General features: G+C 48.6%; 9 protein-coding genes across 9 annotated transcripts; 7 read left to right on the top strand and 2 right to left on the bottom strand.

The window, feature by feature from the left end:
* Positions 1 to 251: 251 nt before the first annotated feature.
* Positions 252 to 1226, bottom strand: N7516_006202 (uncharacterized protein; the record flags this gene model as incomplete). The annotated part of the gene is made up of 3 exons (XM_057218922.1): positions 252 to 824; positions 902 to 975; positions 1031 to 1226. 3 exons carry the CDS (start codon positions 1224 to 1226, stop codon positions 252 to 254), a joined length of 843 nt encoding a protein of 280 aa, XP_057073013.1.
* A 1053-nt stretch (positions 1227 to 2279) lies between these two features.
* On the top strand, positions 2280 to 3860 carry N7516_006203 (uncharacterized protein; the record flags this gene model as incomplete). The annotated part of the gene is made up of 1 exon (XM_057218923.1): positions 2280 to 3860. The coding sequence occupies one exon, from the start codon at positions 2280 to 2282 to the stop codon at positions 3858 to 3860; it is 1581 nt and encodes a 526-aa protein (XP_057073014.1).
* A 2370-nt stretch (positions 3861 to 6230) lies between these two features.
* On the top strand, positions 6231 to 9946 carry N7516_006204 (carbamoyl-phosphate synthase (glutamine-hydrolyzing) CPA2; the record flags this gene model as incomplete). The annotated part of the gene is made up of 5 exons (XM_057218924.1): positions 6231 to 6385; positions 6441 to 6574; positions 6730 to 7124; positions 7244 to 9778; positions 9839 to 9946. The coding sequence occupies 5 exons, from the start codon at positions 6231 to 6233 to the stop codon at positions 9944 to 9946; spliced, it is 3327 nt and encodes a 1108-aa protein (XP_057073015.1).
* An 858-nt stretch (positions 9947 to 10804) lies between these two features.
* On the top strand, positions 10805 to 11338 carry N7516_006205 (uncharacterized protein; the record flags this gene model as incomplete). The annotated part of the gene is made up of 1 exon (XM_057218925.1): positions 10805 to 11338. One exon carries the CDS (start codon positions 10805 to 10807, stop codon positions 11336 to 11338), a length of 534 nt encoding a protein of 177 aa, XP_057073016.1.
* A 1126-nt stretch (positions 11339 to 12464) lies between these two features.
* N7516_006206 (uncharacterized protein) lies at positions 12465 to 14361 on the bottom strand (the record flags this gene model as incomplete). Its single annotated transcript, XM_057218926.1, has 7 exons — positions 12465 to 12491; positions 12546 to 12679; positions 12756 to 12858; positions 13810 to 13916; positions 13999 to 14086; positions 14146 to 14211; positions 14278 to 14361. The coding sequence occupies 7 exons, from the start codon at positions 14359 to 14361 to the stop codon at positions 12465 to 12467; spliced, it is 609 nt and encodes a 202-aa protein (XP_057073017.1).
* Positions 14362 to 15101: 740 nt separating this feature from the next.
* On the top strand, positions 15102 to 15746 carry N7516_006207 (uncharacterized protein; the record flags this gene model as incomplete). The annotated part of the gene is made up of 1 exon (XM_057218927.1): positions 15102 to 15746. The coding sequence occupies one exon, from the start codon at positions 15102 to 15104 to the stop codon at positions 15744 to 15746; it is 645 nt and encodes a 214-aa protein (XP_057073018.1).
* Positions 15747 to 16392: 646 nt separating this feature from the next.
* N7516_006208 (S-adenosylmethionine-dependent methyltransferase) lies at positions 16393 to 18034 on the top strand (the record flags this gene model as incomplete). The annotated part of the gene is made up of 3 exons (XM_057218928.1): positions 16393 to 16656; positions 16749 to 17045; positions 17108 to 18034. 3 exons carry the CDS (start codon positions 16393 to 16395, stop codon positions 18032 to 18034), a joined length of 1488 nt encoding a protein of 495 aa, XP_057073019.1.
* A 368-nt stretch (positions 18035 to 18402) lies between these two features.
* Positions 18403 to 18744, top strand: N7516_006209 (uncharacterized protein; the record flags this gene model as incomplete). Its single annotated transcript, XM_057218929.1, has 1 exon — positions 18403 to 18744. The coding sequence occupies one exon, from the start codon at positions 18403 to 18405 to the stop codon at positions 18742 to 18744; it is 342 nt and encodes a 113-aa protein (XP_057073020.1).
* Positions 18745 to 19892: 1148 nt separating this feature from the next.
* N7516_006210 (uncharacterized protein) lies at positions 19893 to 20366 on the top strand (the record flags this gene model as incomplete). Its single annotated transcript, XM_057218930.1, has 1 exon — positions 19893 to 20366. One exon carries the CDS (start codon positions 19893 to 19895, stop codon positions 20364 to 20366), a length of 474 nt encoding a protein of 157 aa, XP_057073021.1.
* Between the last annotated feature and the right edge of the window lie 13 nt (positions 20367 to 20379).

Here is a 20379-nt window from a genome sequence, read left to right on the forward strand (position 1 = left end):
GACGTATGGCGGGGCTGTTGCACCGCCTCACATAGTTAATTTCTTTTTCTTTTTCTTTTTTTCTTTTTGGTCTACATCATTGTCAATCGAGCTGCCTGGAAAATGAATTTCACATGCTAAAAAAAAAAATAATATAGGATTGCGTTGAACGTGTTTGCCTGCAAACCTCCCAATATGAAAATGTTGGGTACTGCCTCCATGGTGGCAATGTGCAATGTGAAAGAATGATATGGGTTGCAACGGAAGTTGAATCAGGCATCAATGATTCTTTCAGATGGTGTAGCAGAAGCCTCACTTGTTGAATCCTCCTTTTGTCTCTTTAAAGTCTGCTCCAGATCCCGCACACGCCTCCTCAGGTGTTCATTCTCCCGCTTCATGTATTCCACCTCCAACCTATGATGTGTGGCCTCCTCAAACCGCGACAGCGAGCCTCCAGGTGAATGGCCTAGATGGGTCTGGGACACCGAGTTCCGGTGGGGGTAGACGCTGCTATTATTGTTGGAGAACGAGGATAGTGATCCGATAGAGGGTCGGCGCGATGTGAGGGATGGCTCACGGCTGCGAACCGTTCGATACGGGATGTCTCGCGAGGGTGCAATTCCAGTGACACTTGCAGACTGTGGGGCCTGGTTTGCTGAAGCATGTGAACTGAGGCTCGAATTGGACCGGTTCCGTCGCGCAGAATGAGATTGGAGTGAACTGCTGAGGGTAGGTGATGCCTGTGCGCGATCTACCTCGTTAAATGTCGAGGTGGAGGATGCTGTCGATGCCACGGATGCCGTCTGCTGGCGAAGAATAGATAGCTCTCGAGTCAATCGATTCACCTGCGGGGAGATTTGCTGCGTCAGCGGTTGAGGGGTCCACGGAGATGTATACTCCGGGGCTCTAGGATCCCACTCACCATTGCTTCTTGCTCTTTCTCAAGCACTAGATGGAGATCCGAAGGCGTCAGCGGCTGAGGATGACGCAATGGCCCTTGTTCTGTTAGTCGGGGAGCTCATCAAAGTGGTTCCTGCCACTATGGACTTACCCTGAGCGGTACTTGTGATGCCGTAATCTCCCGTTCCCAGTGGTGGACTTCCTGGGGGCGGAAGTGCTGTAGAAATATGAGGACCATTTATTGGTTGTCGGGGTGTCGGAGACTGCGATGCCATAGCGGGTGCAGATGTTGCTGCACGAGGTCGTGCCATAGTAGAGTTGGAAACAGCGCCCAAGTCGGGAGCCATGACTATCAAATATGTTCTGATGATATTGCTTAACGGTAAGTTTTTTGCTGTGCACCTGGAGTCGGCATGTGAGTCAAAAGGACTGAACTATAAGTGTTTCAGCCTTGGGATAAATAATCAGTAACAGTCAAATTTCCAGAAATATGAATCAAAACACCCCTTGATGCAATTCTAGGGATATTCTTGAAACATACCAATTATGGGTGGGGTTAAAGGACTCGTTTCGGGAGGGGGATTTTTCTCAAAAGGCAGGAAGAAATAGGAAGAGATAGGTAGAGATAGGTAGAGAGAGAGAGAGAGAGAGAGAGAGCTGAGAAGTTGGGCTTCTCTCTTGCCGTGAAATGTTTTATCCTTTGTGACTTTGATTGGGCCGTGCACGTAATCTGCATTGGATGTACATGCACATCGTAGCTCTGGAGATAATATGGTGAACATTCCAGGCATGTACACTAAATAACTAGTTAACTAGTTAGTTAGTTAACTAGTTATGTACAACTACTTACCCTGGGTACATGGGTACTAGCGGAACTATCCAATAGCTGCCTTATGACACAATTCATCGATATTTTTTGTTAACTAACTAATCTAACTATGTTGTAAGTTACTTTTAATTGTACAAATGAACGGAGATAGTACGTAGACATACATGGGTGCTCAGACCCCTTTTGAGGCATATTAGATGTCTCAATTGGAGCTATCTGGTAAATTGAACAATAATGGGCTCATGCCATCGTCGATCAATGTCTTCAACCTCCTATAAGCCTCCAAAGAAAGTCATATCATCATACTTAACATATCATACCTAGGTAGCCCTGGAGATGCTCACTGCAAAACAATAAGCTCCACTTTGGTCCCCGGGCCCTCGGGATGATCTGCAGGTTACATAAGCCTGCGATCCACGAAAGAACTGGGTAAACAACTTCAATCTCATATCACTGTGGATTGTGGCAGTGAAGTCTTCTAAGGCCTGTGAGGGCCTCAGCTTGTCTCTCCCAGATATCTAAGCTTTTACATAGCCACCTGGGGCACTCTAAACCCCTGCCCAATGAAACCATGGCCCGACCCATCTCCCCTGATGCTACCCACATTCCACCCATTCTGAAACCGCTCGCTCCTTACGTCAGGTCGCGCCAGGAAACCCTTCAAATTCGCCAGGCGCTGACGTCTTATTTGCGCTCATTTATCGAATTCGACGATCAATCAAGCGATCATGCTCAATCCCACCTCGCCCTGTGTGCCTCGACCGATTGTGTTGCCGAAGTCAAACGGATCCCCACCGACCTCACCGGGTTGAGAAAGGATTATCTAAAGGCATTGGCGGCCAATGTTGCAGCCCGCAAAGAGTTCGCTTCGGCGTCTGAGAAGGTCGCCTCGTTAAGGCGCCAAAGGATGACCTCGAACCGCCCTTCCGACGATGCGGATCTGCAAGAGCCCGGCACCGAACTTCGTGAATACCTTGCCCTTTTACGCGACCGACGCCGCTATACCAAGTTACAGGTGTTTCAGAGTTATCTTGAAGAAATTAAAACACGCGATTCGGGCAGCTTGGAGGACGTTGTCAACGATGGGGAGCACATGCTGTTGCCGGAGGTAGATGCAGATGCGGGATGCAATGGCTCTGAAACGGACTTGGATGAACTAGTGCATAGCCTGGAGAGAGCGGTTGTCCGCGCGAGAACTGAATTAGATCGCCAAAAGCAATTGTTTGAGAAAGCCAAGGCACAGCATGATCCTCGAGCCGAGACTTCAGATGCCAAAGCAAAAGCATTACAAACGACCCGGGATGAGCTAGTACAATGGGTGGAGGAACGCCTGGTTGGTCAAGGGGATCCGGATCAGAGTCTGCTTCAAGAGCTTCCTCCGGAGGAAATCGAAGAGGCCCAGCAGGGGTTAGAGAATCGCAAGATCCAAATTACGGAGCAATATGCCGCATATCTGCGAGCCCGGAGAGATCTCCTCGACGCTGCCTCCAGGGCTTGTCAGCCAGTCAATGTGACCCAGAAGCCTTCGTCAAGATCAACCAACAAAAACGAACTTGTCATACCAGAGATCCCACCACCCAACCCAATTGATGTTCTGTCATTTACAAGCGAAAACCTGGTCCCACTACTTAAGATTCAAAAGTCGCTGGCTCTCCAAAAATCCTACTTATCTGGCTTACTCTCAAAAGAAAAGTCCACGACCCTCCGTGCACTCAATCGCCTAAGTGACGAATCCCACCTACTCCCCGAATACCCCACTCCCGCCCGCCAGCCGCGGGCTACTGCTCTCAGCTCGCGAATCCAGACCCAGACCTCCGATCAGACCCCGGATGAGGTTGTTGGTCTTGCTGGAGCATGGGCATTTGCCTCCAATGCTGCAACTGCCAACGGACGAGGCTTTGTTCAGCAAAAGATCGCATTCGGTACTGAGGTTGCGCAGGACGCCCGACAGACTCTTACTGATGTATGTAAAACCCTCAATCAGGACCTTGATGAGGTTATGCTGGAGGGTCGGGAGAACCGAGATGGGTCGGATTCATGCGCCTCCGATGCTCGCTCCGCGAAAGGGATGTCGAGGGGTGGGTCTCGGATTGAGAAGCAACCGAGTGGTCCTTGGTCAGGTTTGAATGGGAGAGTGGGGGTTGTAGAATAATTGTTGTATTTACTATAATAGTCTCCTTAATGTGTAATGTGCCCTATCATCTAATTTCAACTTACAAGCTACGCACGTCGATATTTTAGTGCAGGAGTTGAGGTTTGGCCGATTTTGAGGACATGGTATCATCTCAAACCAATTTACATTTCACTCGATTGACACAAAAAGCGTATCACTATATCCGGCTGTACACAACATTGGAGGGAGCAACTAAATATTGGACTTTCTACTAGAAATGAACGACACTTTCATTTCTCTTATGTGCTTATCTACTATATTATTCACCCAATAGTAGGTCAGGATCCTAATATTGTTAGAGCTGGCTATGTCCAAAGTATATATTCACCAATATATCCTCCCATTTTCCTACAACCATCGATAGGTTCGTAATTTCCACCGTATCTATCGGGTTCGATGATGGTACGCTAGTAAAGGACAGCCAGCCTTCTTTCATCTCCTCTATTTGCCATGCGCTTTTTGGCGAGTCGATAGAAATCACTGCTACTAGCTTCGGTATGCATATCCCACGCAGATGCAATGGCCGAAGAAGCACCTGACCTTCGTTTTGGGATATCTTTCCTAGGACTGTGTTAGAATAAGTGGGTTCAGGGAATTCAGGGTTTTTAGTTTCTATTCAAAGATTCTGGAATTTTGGTACTCTCCGAGCTGTCATTGTCAACTCTACCCGAGCTGCAGGCTTGGTCCGGGTTCGGGCCAAAGATAGCTTGGGGAATCAAGATCTCCACTACATATTCCGGGCCTACTTTTTGCGTCTCCCAGAGCGCATGTTACAAAATATGGGGCTCTATCATAATCTGGTCTTGTATGTCTCCATTTCCAGTTCTGACTATTCCATCTTGGCGATTCTGAGACTGCTTTATAGGATCATGATCTGTCTTGCCGCATCTCCCTATGTGGCTGTTTACCCTGTCTGCCGTCAATATTTGATGCCGCTTCATGTCGCTATTATCGTTTCAACACTTCCTCTGCACTATTGCTTTTCTTCTTGTTTATTAATTGCTGGGTGTCAACCCGAAATGATAACACCCCCGCGATACTTGCGACAGAAACACTGCAACAAGAGCAGCAGGCGGAGAAAGTTTCGACTCCTACATCTGTACGTGCAACTTCTCTTTGTCCTATTGCCCTATCTTGAGCATGTTAGGCTGCGGTCCGGCAAACTCGAGATTCAATCCCAAATATACCCTCATTCATCCCATGTTTATGCGCCCGATTCTCGGACTGATGTTGTGTTCGGGATGGCACAAACTAGCGGTCCATTCGTGGCCTACATTGTGAGTTAGATTTCTCTTCTTTTAGACGATATTACCCAAGAGATTCTGATGCAAGACGTGAATTGACGGTTCGTGGCCTCATCTTTCTATCAATCCTTTTGTGGATGCCACTAGTAGAACCAAGCCGAGTTCTTCTCTCTTTTGATGCATGCAGTGATTTGTCAAGGGACACTCTTATGGCTTCTATAAAATACTCCACAGATCATACCTTCCTGGGACCTCATAGTGGCTACCGGAGTAAAGGGTATACTAACCACACACATCAACTAATAACTTACTCTAAGAATACTGAGTGATGAGTGAGCCGATCACTAAGCAGTCCTAAGTACCCCCTAGTTGTTCATTGAGCAACAAGCAAATCCTACACACATAGGGTTGGAGTAACTAAGATTGTAGTAAAAAAGGGTAGCTAATTTACAATCAATTAGGGTTGTGGTGTAATATGGTTGCTTGAAATTTAGAGATAAGAGATAGGATTGGGGTCCGGCATCGGCATTGTCCAAGTGGTAGATCATCACTGAGTGATGCGCATGATGTACTTGCTGGAAGCTCCCAATTGCCTTCTATGAACCCTATAACTTCTATATGACAATTTATATCTATGTAACAAAAGATAATTACCTAGGATTTACTTAGTATACACCTGGGCATAGGATTTGGTATACATCAAAAGATAGGTAGGTATTTGCCGAGAGAACCCCGTCTCCACATCCAGGTTTTTGACTCATCACTGTCAAAAAAAAAAAAAAAAAAAAAAAAAAAGAAAAAAATATTATAACAAAAAAGGACCAAAAAAGGAGAAAGGAGGAACATCAAAACAAACCAACCTCTTCTATATCAATTGTTGGTATATTCAATATTAGATCCTTTAGATCTATAACTAACTACCTATTTCTAGGTATAATCCCCAATATCCCCCCGGCTTTCCCTTGTCCTTCAAAAGTGGAGCCGTATACGGTGAAGGGAACGAGCCAATTACCGACTTCGTGGCGGAAAAAAAAGAATCCCCATCAAAGCGTAGACTCATCCTCAACACATCTCCCAGCAATTGAAACATTACCTTCGGTGCGCAATGGTTCTTGCTGCTCGATGTGGGCAGGCCGCCGCCCTGCTGCGCCAGCGCTGCATTGCTGAAACCCGCCCGGCACTCTCTCTCCGCGCATTCTCAACTCAGTCCGTCCGTTCGACGACCTCGACTCTACGCCTGCAGAAGATCCCCACGGCGCGGTCTCAGCAGCTCCGTTCTTTCTCCAGCACCTTGAACCGCTTGGCTTCTCAGCAGCCCCCCGGCCGCCGAGTCTTACCTCGCTAGCGGTGCGGTGTCCACCGGTAGCAACCTCGTCGATGTCAAGAAGGTCCTCGTCATTGGTAGTGGTGGTCTGAGCATTGGACAAGCTGGAGAATTCGATTACTCTGGTAAGTTGGAACCACCTGGAGATGAAAAGTTCGCGCGATTGGATCACCGCGTCAGTCCCCCCATGGGGGTCTACACGGGAAGCTTTTCTGCGGGGAAACCCCTAGAAATAAATTCAAATGACAGTAACTAATCTTTTGACTGTGGGATCAAACAGGCTCTCAAGCCCTCAAGGCTCTCAAGGAAGCCGGCGTTCACTCAATCCTGATCAACCCCAACATCGCGACTATCCAGACCGACCACAAGCTTGCGGATGAAGTCTACTACCTCCCCGTCACCCCCGAATATGTTACCCACGTCATTGAGCGCGAGCGCCCTGATGGTATTCTCCTCACCTTCGGTGGTCAGACCGCCCTGAACCTGGGTGTGCAGATGAACCGCATGGGCACATTTGAACGCTACGGTGTCAAGGTGCTCGGTACCCCTATCAAGACCCTGGAGACCAGTGAGGACCGTGACCTCTTCGCCCAGGCCTTGAACGAGATCGATATTCCTATTGCCGAATCGACAGCCGTCGAGACTGTCGAGGACGCTCTAAAGGCTGCCGAGGAGGTTGGCTACCCCATCATTGTCCGGTCTGCTTACGCCCTTGGTGGTCTGGGTTCTGGCTTCGCTTCCAACCCCGATGAGCTCCGTGACTTGTCCTCCCGCTCTCTGTCTCTCTCCCCCAGATTCTCGTCGAGAAGTCCCTCAAGGGCTGGAAGGAGGTTGAGTACGAGGTTGTCCGTGACGCTGCCAACAACTGTATTACCGTTTGCAACATGGAGAACTTCGACCCCCTCGGAATCCACACCGGTGACAGTATCGTTGTTGCCCCTAGTCAGACTCTGTCTGATGAGGAGTACCATATGCTCCGCACTGCTGCCATCAAGATTGTCCGTCACTTGGGCGTCGTTGGCGAGTGCAATGTCCAGTATGCTCTGCAGCCCGATGGACTTGACTACCGTGTCATCGAGGTCAACGCTCGTCTTTCGCGTTCGTCCGCTCTGGCTTCCAAGGCCACCGGTTACCCGCTTGCTTACACCGCGGCTAAGATTGGCTTGGGACACACTCTTCCCGAGCTCCCCAACGCCGTTACCAAGACCACCACCGCCAACTTCGAGCCCAGTCTGGACTACGTCGTCACTAAGATTCCCCGCTGGGACTTGAGCAAGTTCCAGCACGTCAACCGCGACATTGGCTCCGCCATGAAGTCGGTTGGTGAGGTTATGGCTATTGGTCGTACCTGGGAGGAGTCCCTGCAGAAGGCCATCCGTCAGGTTGACCCTCAATACCTTGGTCTCCAGGGCGATAAGTTCGATGACCTCGATGAGACTCTCCGCAACCCCACCGATCGCCGCTGGTTGGCCGTTGGACAGGCTATGCTCCACGAGAACTACTCCGTTGATAAGGTCCACGAGCTGACCAAGATCGACAAGTGGTTCTTGTACAAGATCCAGAACATTGTGGATTGTAACAACGAGCTTAAGGAGATCGGCAGCCTCTTCGGCCTCAAGCAGGAGATCCTGATGAAGGCCAAGAAGCTCGGTTTCTCTGATAAGCAGATCTCTCTCCTTGTTGGATCCACCGAGGATGATGTTCGTGCCCGCCGTAAGTCCTTCGGCATCACCCCTTGGGTTAAGAAGATCGACACCCTTGCTGCCGAGTTCCCTGCCGACACCAACTACCTCTACACCACCTACAACGCCTCCTCCCACGATGTTACCTTCGATGACCACGGAACTATCATTCTGGGCAGCGGTGTGTACCGTATCGGTAGCTCCGTCGAGTTCGATTGGTGCGCTGTTAACGCCACTCTCTCCCTCCGCGAGATGGGCAAGAAGACCGTTATGATCAACTACAACCCCGAGACCTACTCCACTGACTTCGATACCGCTGACAAGCTGTACTTCGAGGAGCTTAGCTACGAGCGTGTTATGGATATCTACGACCTCGAGGCCGCTAGCGGTGTCGTTGTCTCTGTCGGTGGTCAGCTGCCTCAGAACATTGCCCTCCGTCTGCAAGAGACCGGTGGTGCTACTATCCTAGGTACCAACCCTCTGGACATTGACAAGGCCGAGGACCGTCACAAGTTCTCCTCTATCCTCGATAGCATTGGTGTCGACCAGCCCGCCTGGAAGGAACTGACCTCTGTCGCTGATGCCGAGACCTTTGCCGACACTGTTGGTTACCCCGTCCTGGTTCGTCCTAGTTACGTCCTGTCCGGTGCCGCCATGAACGTCATCTACGGTGTCGATGAGCTCAAGGAGAAGCTCCTGAACGCCGCTGCCGTTTCCCCTGACCACCCCGTCGTCATCACCAAGTTCATCGAGGGTGCCGAGGAGATCGATGTGGATGCCGTTGCTTCCAACGGTAAGCTGATTGTCCACGCCGTCTCCGAGCACGTCGAGCCCGCTGGTGTTCACTCCGGTGATGCCACCCTTGTCCTGCCCCCTGCCAACATCCCAGAGCCCATCATGGCCCGCGTCAAGGAGATCGCCGAGAAGGTCGCCAAGGCCTGGAACATCACTGGTCCCTTCAACATGCAGATCATCAAGGCCGATCAGGAGGGTGCCGAGCCCACGCTCAAGGTTATTGAGTGCAACCTGCGCGCCTCCCGCTCCTTCCCCTTCGTCAGCAAGGTCCTGGGTACCAACTTCATCGATGTCGCCACCAAGGCTCTCGTCGGCCGTGATGTCCCCGAGCCCGTCGACCTCATGAAGGTGAAGCGTGACTACCTTGCCACTAAGGTTCCCCAATTCTCCTGGACCCGTCTAGCTGGTGCCGACCCCTTCCTGGGCGTCGAGATGTCCTCCACCGGTGAGATTGCTTGCTTCGGTAAGGATCTGGTTGAGGCCTACTGGTCTTCCCTCCAGTCCACCATGAACTTCCGCATGCCCGAGCCCGGTGAGGGTATCTTGCTCGGCGGTGATATCGCCCAGCCCTACCTCGCCAAGATTATCGAGTACTTGAACCCTCTTGGCTACAAGTTCTTCGCCGTCAACCCCGTGGTTAAGGATCACCTCGAGTCCGCCGCCAACGTCTCCGTGCAGCTGATTGAGTTCCCCAAGAAGGACAAGCGTGCTCTCCGTGAGGTGTTCCAGAAGTACGACATCCGTGGCTGCTTCAACCTTGCCAAGACCCGTGGCAAGACCCAGCTTGATGAGGACTATGTTATGCGTCGCAACGCTGTCGATTTCAGCGTGCCTCTCTTCATGGAGCCTAAGGTATGTTTTCAAGTGCTGATGCTCATAATGATTCAAGTTACTAACCGATTCTCTCTATAGACTGCCCAGCTCTTCGCTCAGTGCATGAGCGAGAAGCTGCCCCGCGGTGAGGGAATTCCCTCCGAGGTCCGCACCTGGTCCAACTTCGTCGGTGGCAAGGCACTGTAAATCTCTTATTTTCTTTTTGGCACAAAGTGACAGAAGAAGAGAGAGAAAAAAAGCCCCACTATGTCGAGGTAAAGAGAGACAGGATGTCAACATCTCTTTCCGCTCGATAACCCCTATGACCTCCCCCGCGGGTCCTCTCGTCATGACTTTCGAATATAGGACAGAATCTAAACTTTCTGTATGGTGTAGTGGGTAGGGCAATCTTGTTGATAGATGGCGTGCATTGTCGTTTCGACCTTTCTTAATTATTGTACTCTCGGATTGGAATGTTGTCTTTTCCTTATGAATTGTTGAATTGCTCTTCATCTCTACTCTCTACTCTACGGCGAATCCAAGTTGGATATAGTTGTGTAGTGCTCATATTCCCCTGATATACGATGTTTTTTAAGATCTCTTCTCTGTACTCTGTACTTCGTACCTGTGGATATATTCAGGGTCTTCAATGTTATCTCCCGAGGTCATTTCCAGAGGCTCAGCCACAATATCCGTCGTTAGGGCTAGGAGGGGCTTGAGCCTCCTCCGGGCGCCAATTAGAATAACATGAGATGTCTCACTTCCAAGTCCTCCTTATGATAGCAATTTTGGCCGATTCTTGCGACCAATCATCCCAATTTATGGCTTGTATCTTTGTTTTTTTTAGCTAAACGCGAGACCATTGAATAGATGCCCTATATCCTAGGTAAAGTGGTCCTTGCATCCGGAGCTTTAAATAGAAAGCTGAGCTACTCGAATCACCGGGGTCTATTTAATACCGAACAGGTGAAGAACCTGATTACCCTTGGAAGCCAAGAGCATAACTATTGGGATAACTGCATATTCGCTTTCCGTCCTATAAGGACATACCAGCAGAACACTAAAATGGATATTGCGTTCCATTTGTTACCTCTTCGCGAAGGTGAAAAGCGGACCGACTACATCCCCGCCCTCTCCCACCCGTATCCGAGTCACACCCAAGGATACAACACATCGCCAGGCGGAAATAGATATCTGTTTTATTGTGAGACGCTAGGCGTGATTTCCTCTAGGTACATTTTCACTATAACCACGGCAAACCCAATAACTCACCCACTGCCATCCGAAGAGCTCCTTACGATGCAATGGAATCTGACTCGGATCGCTGCTATGCAAGGAGCTGGTGAAGACGAGGATAGTGATATAGACTCCGACAGTGACTCTGTCGCCGTTGAATCAGGCTCAAGATCCCCAATCAAGGAGGCTCGCATGTTCCCCGAGAGATTGGTTCCCACATCGCCAAGAGGATACCCCAGCAAGGGAACCCGTAGCCTCACTGAGAACGTGCCTTTTATAGTCCCAATCAGGTCGCCGTCACCTTCAAAGGCCCGGGATTTACCTGGCATGGATGAAGCCTCCAGTGAATACATTGAGGAGTAGCTTTCTTTCTCTGGGGGAAAAAAAAAAAAAAAAAAAAAAAAGAAAAGAAAGGTCGACAGTCGACTCTTGAGCGGAGTGATCAGCAAGATGCATCTTACGTTAAGACCGGTCATCCACCAAGACCGGGGTCTTCTGGGACTGTTCTCGATGTTCCAGAAGATCCAACAGCCACGAGCTTGGACCTCTACGTGGTGCTGTTGACTAGTAGCCTTTCTGGCGAAGCCAACGCAAGCTCACTTGTTTTCCTTGTTTTCCTATGACCTAGATAAACAGTAAATTTTGAACAATAGTATTATTGAAGAATGAGAGAATAAAGATAGTGGATTGGCTAATGTAAAGGAAAGAGGGATAGTCGGTCGACTAGACTTAGCTACTAGAAACGATATAATAAGAAACCGGAACTAATGGCAAGACATTAATTAGGGAGACTTAGGGATATAGACTTCCCTACCCTTAGCTTGATAGATTCTAGGACATCAGACATACTAATAGCCAATCTAATATAACAGTTATAATTATGCGTATCGATAAGCCCCCCGAGGAGCAAACCCGTAACGGCCCTATTAGTATTGATAACAAAAGCGCCCGAATCTCCTTCCTTAATAAAAGAACATTGCTTTCGACCCGCCTTATCGGACACTCTACTTATGATAACGAAAGCGTCCGTAAGGTTCTTCGTAACGTCGATGGTATTGCTATCGTGGTCGTATCGTATACCATCCTGAGCGGGGCATTTGTAGATAGCTTAAGCGCTAAGGCAAATCCCAGCTATCACCTTACTCGAACGACCTAACTTAGCGTAGCATTTCCCGTCCTCTATGGAACCAAACTCTGTAAGGCTAGCGCCTTCGAAGGGGATGATCTCCCCTCGTCATCTAGGTAGTACTTTGCGCGGCGCTAACTCGTTAGGAATTGCGAATATTTGATTAGGTCGGAAGTATCTTTCTTTGGCCTCCTCTGAGAGCTTAACAAAAGCCTAATCAACTAGTCGGTTGCCTAGAACTAGTAACCCGATAATTACCCTAGAAGCATTCGAGCCATTTCCAGGAGTTTTCAAGAGCGCTAGAACCGTTTAGTTTGTGTGGCACGATATGCGCACACTGAAGCCCGGGTTGGTCACGTCTGGTCAGGACGCATTTGGCGTTACTAGGCACTGAAGGGCAACGAAGTCAGCATTATTTTGTTTCTAAGTTCTCAATTAGCGTACCTTTTCCTTTGTAAACTCGTCCCGCTTTTGCCGTTCTGGCTGAGCAAGAGCCAGAGGCTGGCCATGGGAGGGGCCTGGCTGGTCATCCCAAGAAGCACGTGGGAGGTTATTGTTGGCTTGCTTGCCGGCTGCCACTGTGTTATATGTTTTTTTTCAGCTTGCCATCGTGAAGGCTCGTTTTATACAAATTTTAATGCACCATGCACTTACCGATCCCAGGAACATCGTTTGAGTCGACCTCAATCAGCGTCAGAGAGCGCCAGTTGAAAGCAGGATCACCCTCCGGGAGGACCCTGGCAAATCCCCGAAGGGTCTCAATGTCCGAGAACCAAGTCACAATTCATGATGAAAATGATACAGTGATCTTGGCGGAACTGATGAAAATGGTTGGATGGAAAAGAAAATGTGGGGAGTGGGGGAGTGGGGAAGAGTCAGGGTTCCAAGGACAGCACTCTCACTTCACAAGTACCATGTTGAATTGAATCTGAATTGAATCTGAACTGAATCTAAACTGAATCTGAACTGAATCTGAGTTGAATTGTATTATAATGTATAGTATACAAATAAAAGAGAAGTTAAAATCAGTAAATGCTTCAAGAAGGCAGTAATGAACTAGACTACGTAGGTGTATGGCGGCTAGGGGTCGGATAGTTAAGGTTTGTAATGGTATTAGTGCCTTAATATGCCTGATTTCCTACCGCCTTTTTGTATATAGTATATTATAAATAAAGCTCTATCGCCTATCGCCCATTTCTATGATAAGGCCCCCTCCGACAGGGCATATCACCTTGTCTTATAATAGTGAAGCTATTCATAGTCGAGGGGAGCTTCGATTCGAACCGCGGCTAGAGCAAGCGTATAAGATTGGGTAGTGGGAAGGCTTCAATGCCTGAAATTCGGGAATCATGGGATTTGTATCATATAGTTATATGGTGACGACAGTTGAGCCGACCCCACCAAGTCATGTGATAGTCACACCGGTCAGCTCAGCTAGCTCTCCGATTCTTCGTCCTCCAGGGTAAAGTAGTCGAACAGGTCGCATTCAGCTTGGCGGTCGAATTTACCACAGGCTTATAATATATTAGTAATGACTTTATAATACCTTATTCCTTTATATATACCTTTGGCTTGGCCGTCACGTTTACACGCGGCGCATGGCATACGGACCTTTGGGTGGTCGGCATTGATAATAGCCATCATAGCGGTCACATTGGTCTAAGCAAAAGATTAGAATAATAACGTATTATTAATGACTTAAACTCACTAATACAACTCCTTTAACTGTCTTGGTCGGCACGGGTGGTTTTATAGCTGCTAGGGCGCGCGCAGCCATACGGCGGTCGTATGCTGCTATAACTTCCTCGAACCAGCCTATAAAGTATTAGTATTAATAAATTAATAATAGATTAAAACTGACCAATCGACTCGGACACTACCTCCCCCCTTGGCCTACCAATCGATGAGAAGGCGAAATTGCTGAAGACCTTAGGGTGCTTGTTCTTATAATGGGTCTTTAGGTTCGCGAAGAGGGTGAACTTGGTCTAGAGAAATATATTAATAATGATTTATACCGTATAGTTTTAACGTCAAAGTGAAATACCCGGACGCGACAGCCGTCAGCTCGGCAGTAAGCTTCGTTATAGTACACTAGGTCCTGTATGTTGACCTAGTAGTGGTTGTTAGTATATATAATGCATTTGTAATGGTTTTTTTTCCCTTAGTTTGGTCTCACGTTCTGTTCGATAGGGGGAAGCTCTAGGTCATCAAGGTCTACCTCCATATACCGCTTCCATGCTTTGGAAGCCTTGACTGACATTGTGACGATGTGTTTAATAATAGGTTTTGAATGAATTAATAATGTAATACTAAAGAAGTCAGTATTACAATGTTTAAATTATAGATTAGAGGTGTTGAGCTGACCGGTGTAGATAAGATAAAACAAATCACGTGGTTAGGTGGGGCCACCGGTCAGCTCAACTTTAGAGACAGGGGTCAGCTCATCTGCATCCTGAGTTATATGGGTGTCACATTTGATGCCCATTTTTTAAGGTGTTGGTCTTATCGACCTGACCTGAGGAATTGAGGAATTCAAGTACTTTGCTTACTAAGGGCTGTATTATGGTAATTCAGGTATTTTTATTTTCTGCCAGTTTTAATTTAGGTGTCTATCGAAACTTTCAGGCACCAATACCATACATAACCGCATCCGACCCCTGGCCCCCATACACCTGCGTACTATTCTCGAAAAATTGAAATCACAGCTCACTACTCCGTAGTGTTTCGATATAACTAGTTTCAGCCGGTAATGCTAAGTCAGCCGGAATAAACCCCGCGGCATATTTAGTCGCCCGTACGGAGTACACTCGTATGCAAAGGATGCTTGGCTTCCGGATCTCCGTGACTCTTTTCGGCACCCATTGGGCACGCTAGCGATGAGGCAGCATAACAGTCCTTTTAGTTTTTTCCCCCTCTGCTTTCTGACTGCTTTTCTTCTGCCCAGCCCCAACTCTCCCTAATCTACGGCCTTGAAACCCTTCACCTTCAAATCCTGAAAATATGCGCTCATCTTGGTTCCTCTTCTCTGCCCTAGCAGCTCTGGCTGCAGCCGCCGAGCCCGGCACAACAACGATCAGCTATTTCGCAATCGACAATGACTCCGCCGGTGCCGATCTCGGTGCCTACACCAGCACCGCAGGCCGGGTCGTTGGCATCGACAAGTACGCCACAACCTACGAGATCGCCTGCTTGCCAGGCGCATCCAAGTGCGCATTAGAACATCCTGCAACCCTAATCCAGGGCGATGCCACATACAGCGTCTCCCTCGAAGCAATTATGGTTACCAGCGGTATTACGGCCCACGCAACCGCCATCGAGTCATGCAGCTTCACCCGTGTTTCGGAATCTGCTGTCTGCAGCTGGAGTCTTGCATACACCGGCATCCATGGCACTACCACCGTTTCCGATTCTGCCTCTAGCACACAGTCCATCCCGTCCTCTTTGATTACCTATAGGCCTCTTACTATCACCGATGGCGTCTACGCTCTCACCGCTGATGCGACGGCTTCGACTTCGCTGGTCAGGATTACCCCTACTGCTTCGACTACTGCTTCTGCCGGTGGTGTTGCGGCTGCTGCGAAGCCTTTGATTACTGCTGCGCCGTTAGGTGCTGCTGTTGCTGTTGCTTTTGCGGCTATGCTCTAGGTCTTGAGTTTAGGCTTTTTCATGTCTAATGTTTACCTGGTTGAGGCCCGAGTCTCTGGGTCCATGTACTTTAATGAGCTATGCTATATGTACATTTAATAATTCACCGAGATATTGTCTCGAGTCCGACTTTATCTTACTACATTTCTCTGGATTTTGGACTAGTATGGATTCCTGCTGAGAAGGATTTGTAGATCTTCAGTGTCTATGCAGTATTCCTTTGCCTGCATTCATACCCATGTAGTTATCTCACATATATAGAGCTAGTTTACGACTGTCGTAGGAGTTTACACTAATATTCTCTCTCTCTCTCTCTCTCTCTCGGCCTGCCCTCAACATCCATGGATCTGGGCTTAGGCTGCTTATATAATGTAGGACGCTAGCCACCAAGGTGCCAATAATATGCTTGGCGAGGAACTTTTAACTAACAGTTATTCTATAGGTATTCGAGCTATAAGAGAAATTTCAAGATCTTTTCATCAGACTGCTCTTTGTGGGAGTATGTGAGAGAATCTATCCATCTTCCTCTATAAATGCCAAGAGATTCAAATACAATGACGAATATTCACCGCCCTGCCCACGTGGACGACTATCCACTCTGATCGTTATATCTTCAATCCTTACACCTATATTCAGATCACCCACAATGGCATCAAGACCTGCACTACCTTCAGTGATGACCAGGACGGTCCCACAGCCTGACCCCAATGGCATGGGGAATGGCCTGTTTGCGACAACAGACATTAACCCTGGTGAAGATGTTTTGCACATCAAAACACCATTTGTGGCGATTCTTGATTCTCCACGTTTAGAAGACACATGTGCTGGGTGCTTCGGAAAGAGACAAGTGGAAACAGGAAATGAGTTGAAGGCTTGCACGGGATGTCGTGTCGTTAAGTATTGTGATCGGGTGAGTTTTTATAGGGATAGATCGTTTGCTGTCTCATATTTCTCGTCCTACCAAAGATTATATCGTTTGATCTTCTAATACTTGGTAATTAGGCGTGTCAATCTAAGGACTGGAAGTTTGCACATTCTCTTGAATGTCCCATCTTCAAAAAGGTCAAGCCTATGGTGCTTCCCAACAATGCCCGTGCTCTCCTGCGCATAGTGCTGCGCACTGCGCGTAACAAATACGATTCTGAAGAGTCTAAGGTCTTTGATGGCCTGGAGACTCATATCAATGAGATCTCAGAGAGCCAGGGCCAGCTTGACAGGATTAACCTGACGGCAAAAGCTGTCAAGAATTACTCAGGGACGGATGTGGATGAAGGAACTGTTGCTTCTTATGCTGCCAAGGTAATTGATTTAAACCTTACACCTCTTACCTCACATATTTCTCATCTAACTATCATTTACAGCTGGATCTCAACTCCTTCAACCTTACCACCTCCATGTATGACCGCATTGGCCTCTACATGCATCCATATGCCGGGTTGATCAACCACAGCTGTGACTACAACTCCACCGTTGGATTTGACGGTGAAGAACTGTACGTCAAGGCCATACATCCCATCAAAAAGGGCGAGCAAATCTTCATTTCCTATATCGACACCACGACACCATACGACATCCGTCGCAACGAACTGAAAGAACGCTACTTCTTCGACTGCCAGTGCACAAAGTGTGCGATGGGAGCGGAAACCCTTGAAGACCGGTTCTTGTCTACTCCTGAAGACATGACGCCCTTAGAGACGGCAGAGCGGGAAGCCCTGGAGCTCCTACAGAAAGCAACTGCAACTAGCACGGAGTCAGCAGAAGCAATCGAAAAGTTGGAAGCTGCTATGCACAAGCTTCATGAAACAGCCCTCTGGCCTCTCACCCGTCAGCCATATGCTTCTCTACGTGACAAGCTGATCATATCTCTCCTAACAGCTGGTAACTTCACCCGGGCATTCATTCACGCTGCCATTCGATACCTACGAATCGATCCTGTTGTCTATGACAAGGCCCATCCCATCCGACACATTCATGCATGGAGCCTGGTCAGGCTTACTGTCTTCATCTCCCAGGAGGGTTTCCAGCCCGACCCCAAAGATCCTGTCCAGATAAATGGCTTCAAGCTGAACTTTCACTACTTGATTTGGTATATTCTCGCTGAACTTACTAGCACTCAGGCAGAGAGCTGCACAGTGCCTAGTTTCAAGAAGCTTGTTGGAAATCAGTTCGTACAGGTTCACAATGAGTTCAAGGCCAATGGCCTTGATCCTAGCAAGACCAAGGCGGTCCTCTCTGCTGAGTGGAACAAGCTTGAACGTCTTGTCAGCAAGGCTTTAGAGAAAGAGTGAAGCCTTTTATATTACTCGAAATTTGATCAAACCACAACATGGAACATGGCCAGCCTTAATGGAATAGATTGAGCACCTTATATAACAAAACAGTAGTGCGATGTGCCGGTTTTCTCAATGGTGTCTCACCTTTTATGCTCGAGATGGTAGGAGCGATCAAGGTCGATACCGGCTGTACACATAGCCGCAGCTTCGCTTTTGAGGCCGGTCGACCCTTCCTCTTCGGGGCTGGTTGGGGACTATATAAACTGTCCCCAACCCATTTATCTTCTCTTCTCTTTCTATCTTCCCTCCCGCGTTTCTTTTCGTTGTTTTTCTTTTTTTCTTCGTCTGCAAAGGCAATCCACGAACAACAAACACCACTCAAAATGGAGGCCATCGAGATGGCCGTGTTGTCGGACCGCTGGTCTATGGAGATGGGGCCTCCAACCTCCCAATTCACCGATGAGGTATGTGCTGCCCCCGAGACCAGTGTAACCTCCCACTACGGGGCCAGCTGTCGGGCTGCGACCCCCCGGTTTGCCGATCTTAGGACTCCGGTTATTCCTCCTGATTACCAGCAGATCCCAGGGTACGAAGCCCACCGTCAGCGACAGGAGACTCGCGCACTCATGGGATCGATTGCGGAGCGCCGGGGCAAGCCTACCCCCGCCCCAATCTTGATCTATGGTGACGCTCCGAGTCCTCCGTCGCGCCGACGACGTTGGTAAGTCAATTCCATTTCATTTTTACTTTCAGCCTCTCTTGTCTTGGTTTGAATTTGATTTCAGCTTGTTCTCAATTATTCTCACTTCTTTCTTATTTCACATGTTCTATCTGAGATGAAATTTCTTTTACTTCATTTGGATTGGACTCGGCTGACTTTTGATTCTGATAGGGTCCTTGGGTGCCGCTCGTGCTGGTGTCTTTGCTGGAGCCGGAGCTCAGCAGCTAGCCAATGAGCGAACTTGGACTATGTCTGGGGGAGCCTTCTGCTGGTGCTTTTGGTGAAGATGGCAAGAGAGGTTTATGTAGTGTGGGGGTTGGTTCTCGAGGGGTTGGCAGCCCATTGGTAAGGCTTATCTATCTCTGATCTGGTCTCAGTTCTGAATGCCAACAATATGACATACAGGTTTTGTTATATTTAAGTTCTGCTCCCCGGACTTGACCACCGGGTACGAGCTCGAGATAGTTACCAGAACAGAGTTGGTTGAGTAATATCTCCAAGGCTTGGATCTGTCATCAGTACGAACTTGACGCGGGATTGTAAGTCCGGTCCCTCTCATTCATTCTTCAAGCTCTAACTGTCAAAGAGCGAAATCGCTCACCCACGTTACGGTGTCATATTCCGATACTGCCAGCCTTCACATGAGCTAGTACCCATGCATCACCTCCTCCATTGTGCATTTGGCTCTTCTACACTACCATGTGGACTGCCGTGGATTTTGATGCCCTCACGGGGTGCAGCTCAGACATGCTCGACAAAATCCGAACGGACCGAAGTTCTCTGACAGTCCATTTATCGACAACTTAAAGAGACTCCGATTATACTCCCTCCAAACTCAGGCCCTTCGCATCAGCCACGTTATCGACTGGTATGTCGACCACATCGAAGCTAGCAATAGGTACGCAGGCCAGCGTCCTTTCTCAAGAAGTATAACCCCGACTTAAGCTAATACAACTCCAAAGTCACGCCATACGAATAGCTCCAAGTTGGCGCTCAACCAAGCTAGCAGAACTTAAGCTAGCACCAGCGGCCACGATCCTATCCAAGAACCTTCCAAACCAGCGGCAACAAACCCAAAACTATCTACGCCGCTGGCAATACCTAGGTATCCGGTGACGCACGAAACAAGGGCGTTCGGTGCTATTAATTCCAATGGGTCGTGGTGGACGAGGCTGGGATTCCACGACTTCAAATCGAAAGTCGAAGATGAGCGACTCTTTCCAGAGCGTTAGCGGCTTAGCCCTCAAACATTTGAAGTCCACCCATCTTCACTGTCTGACAGTATACTCGCCACGCCACACATTCGTCGGATTCGTCGATCTGCACGAATGTTCTCAAGCCTTTAGGGTCCATTCTGACGCGCACGAAACAGCAGTCGACAGGGAGCCAGCGCAATATCCCCCGCGAGAGGCTCGTGGGCCCGAAACCCAGACAACCAATGGAATCACGATATACTACGAAAGTGGCAGCCATAAACAACAGCTACAAGCACTGCTGGACGATTTCGCAGATATTTTGACCGTGTTTCTACCAATGGGCGGTGCACCCCGACGATTGGCACGAGCTCACATAGGGGCCAGGAACTTTTCACAGTTGCCCCTATGGGATTCTACAATAGCTGAATAACTTCATGGCAACA

Source organism: Penicillium verrucosum, assembly GCF_028828655.1.
Source record: "Penicillium verrucosum strain IBT 35672 chromosome Unknown utg000002l_segment0_segment0, whole genome shotgun sequence".
NCBI classification, from domain to species: Eukaryota; Fungi; Ascomycota; class Eurotiomycetes; order Eurotiales; family Aspergillaceae; genus Penicillium; species Penicillium verrucosum.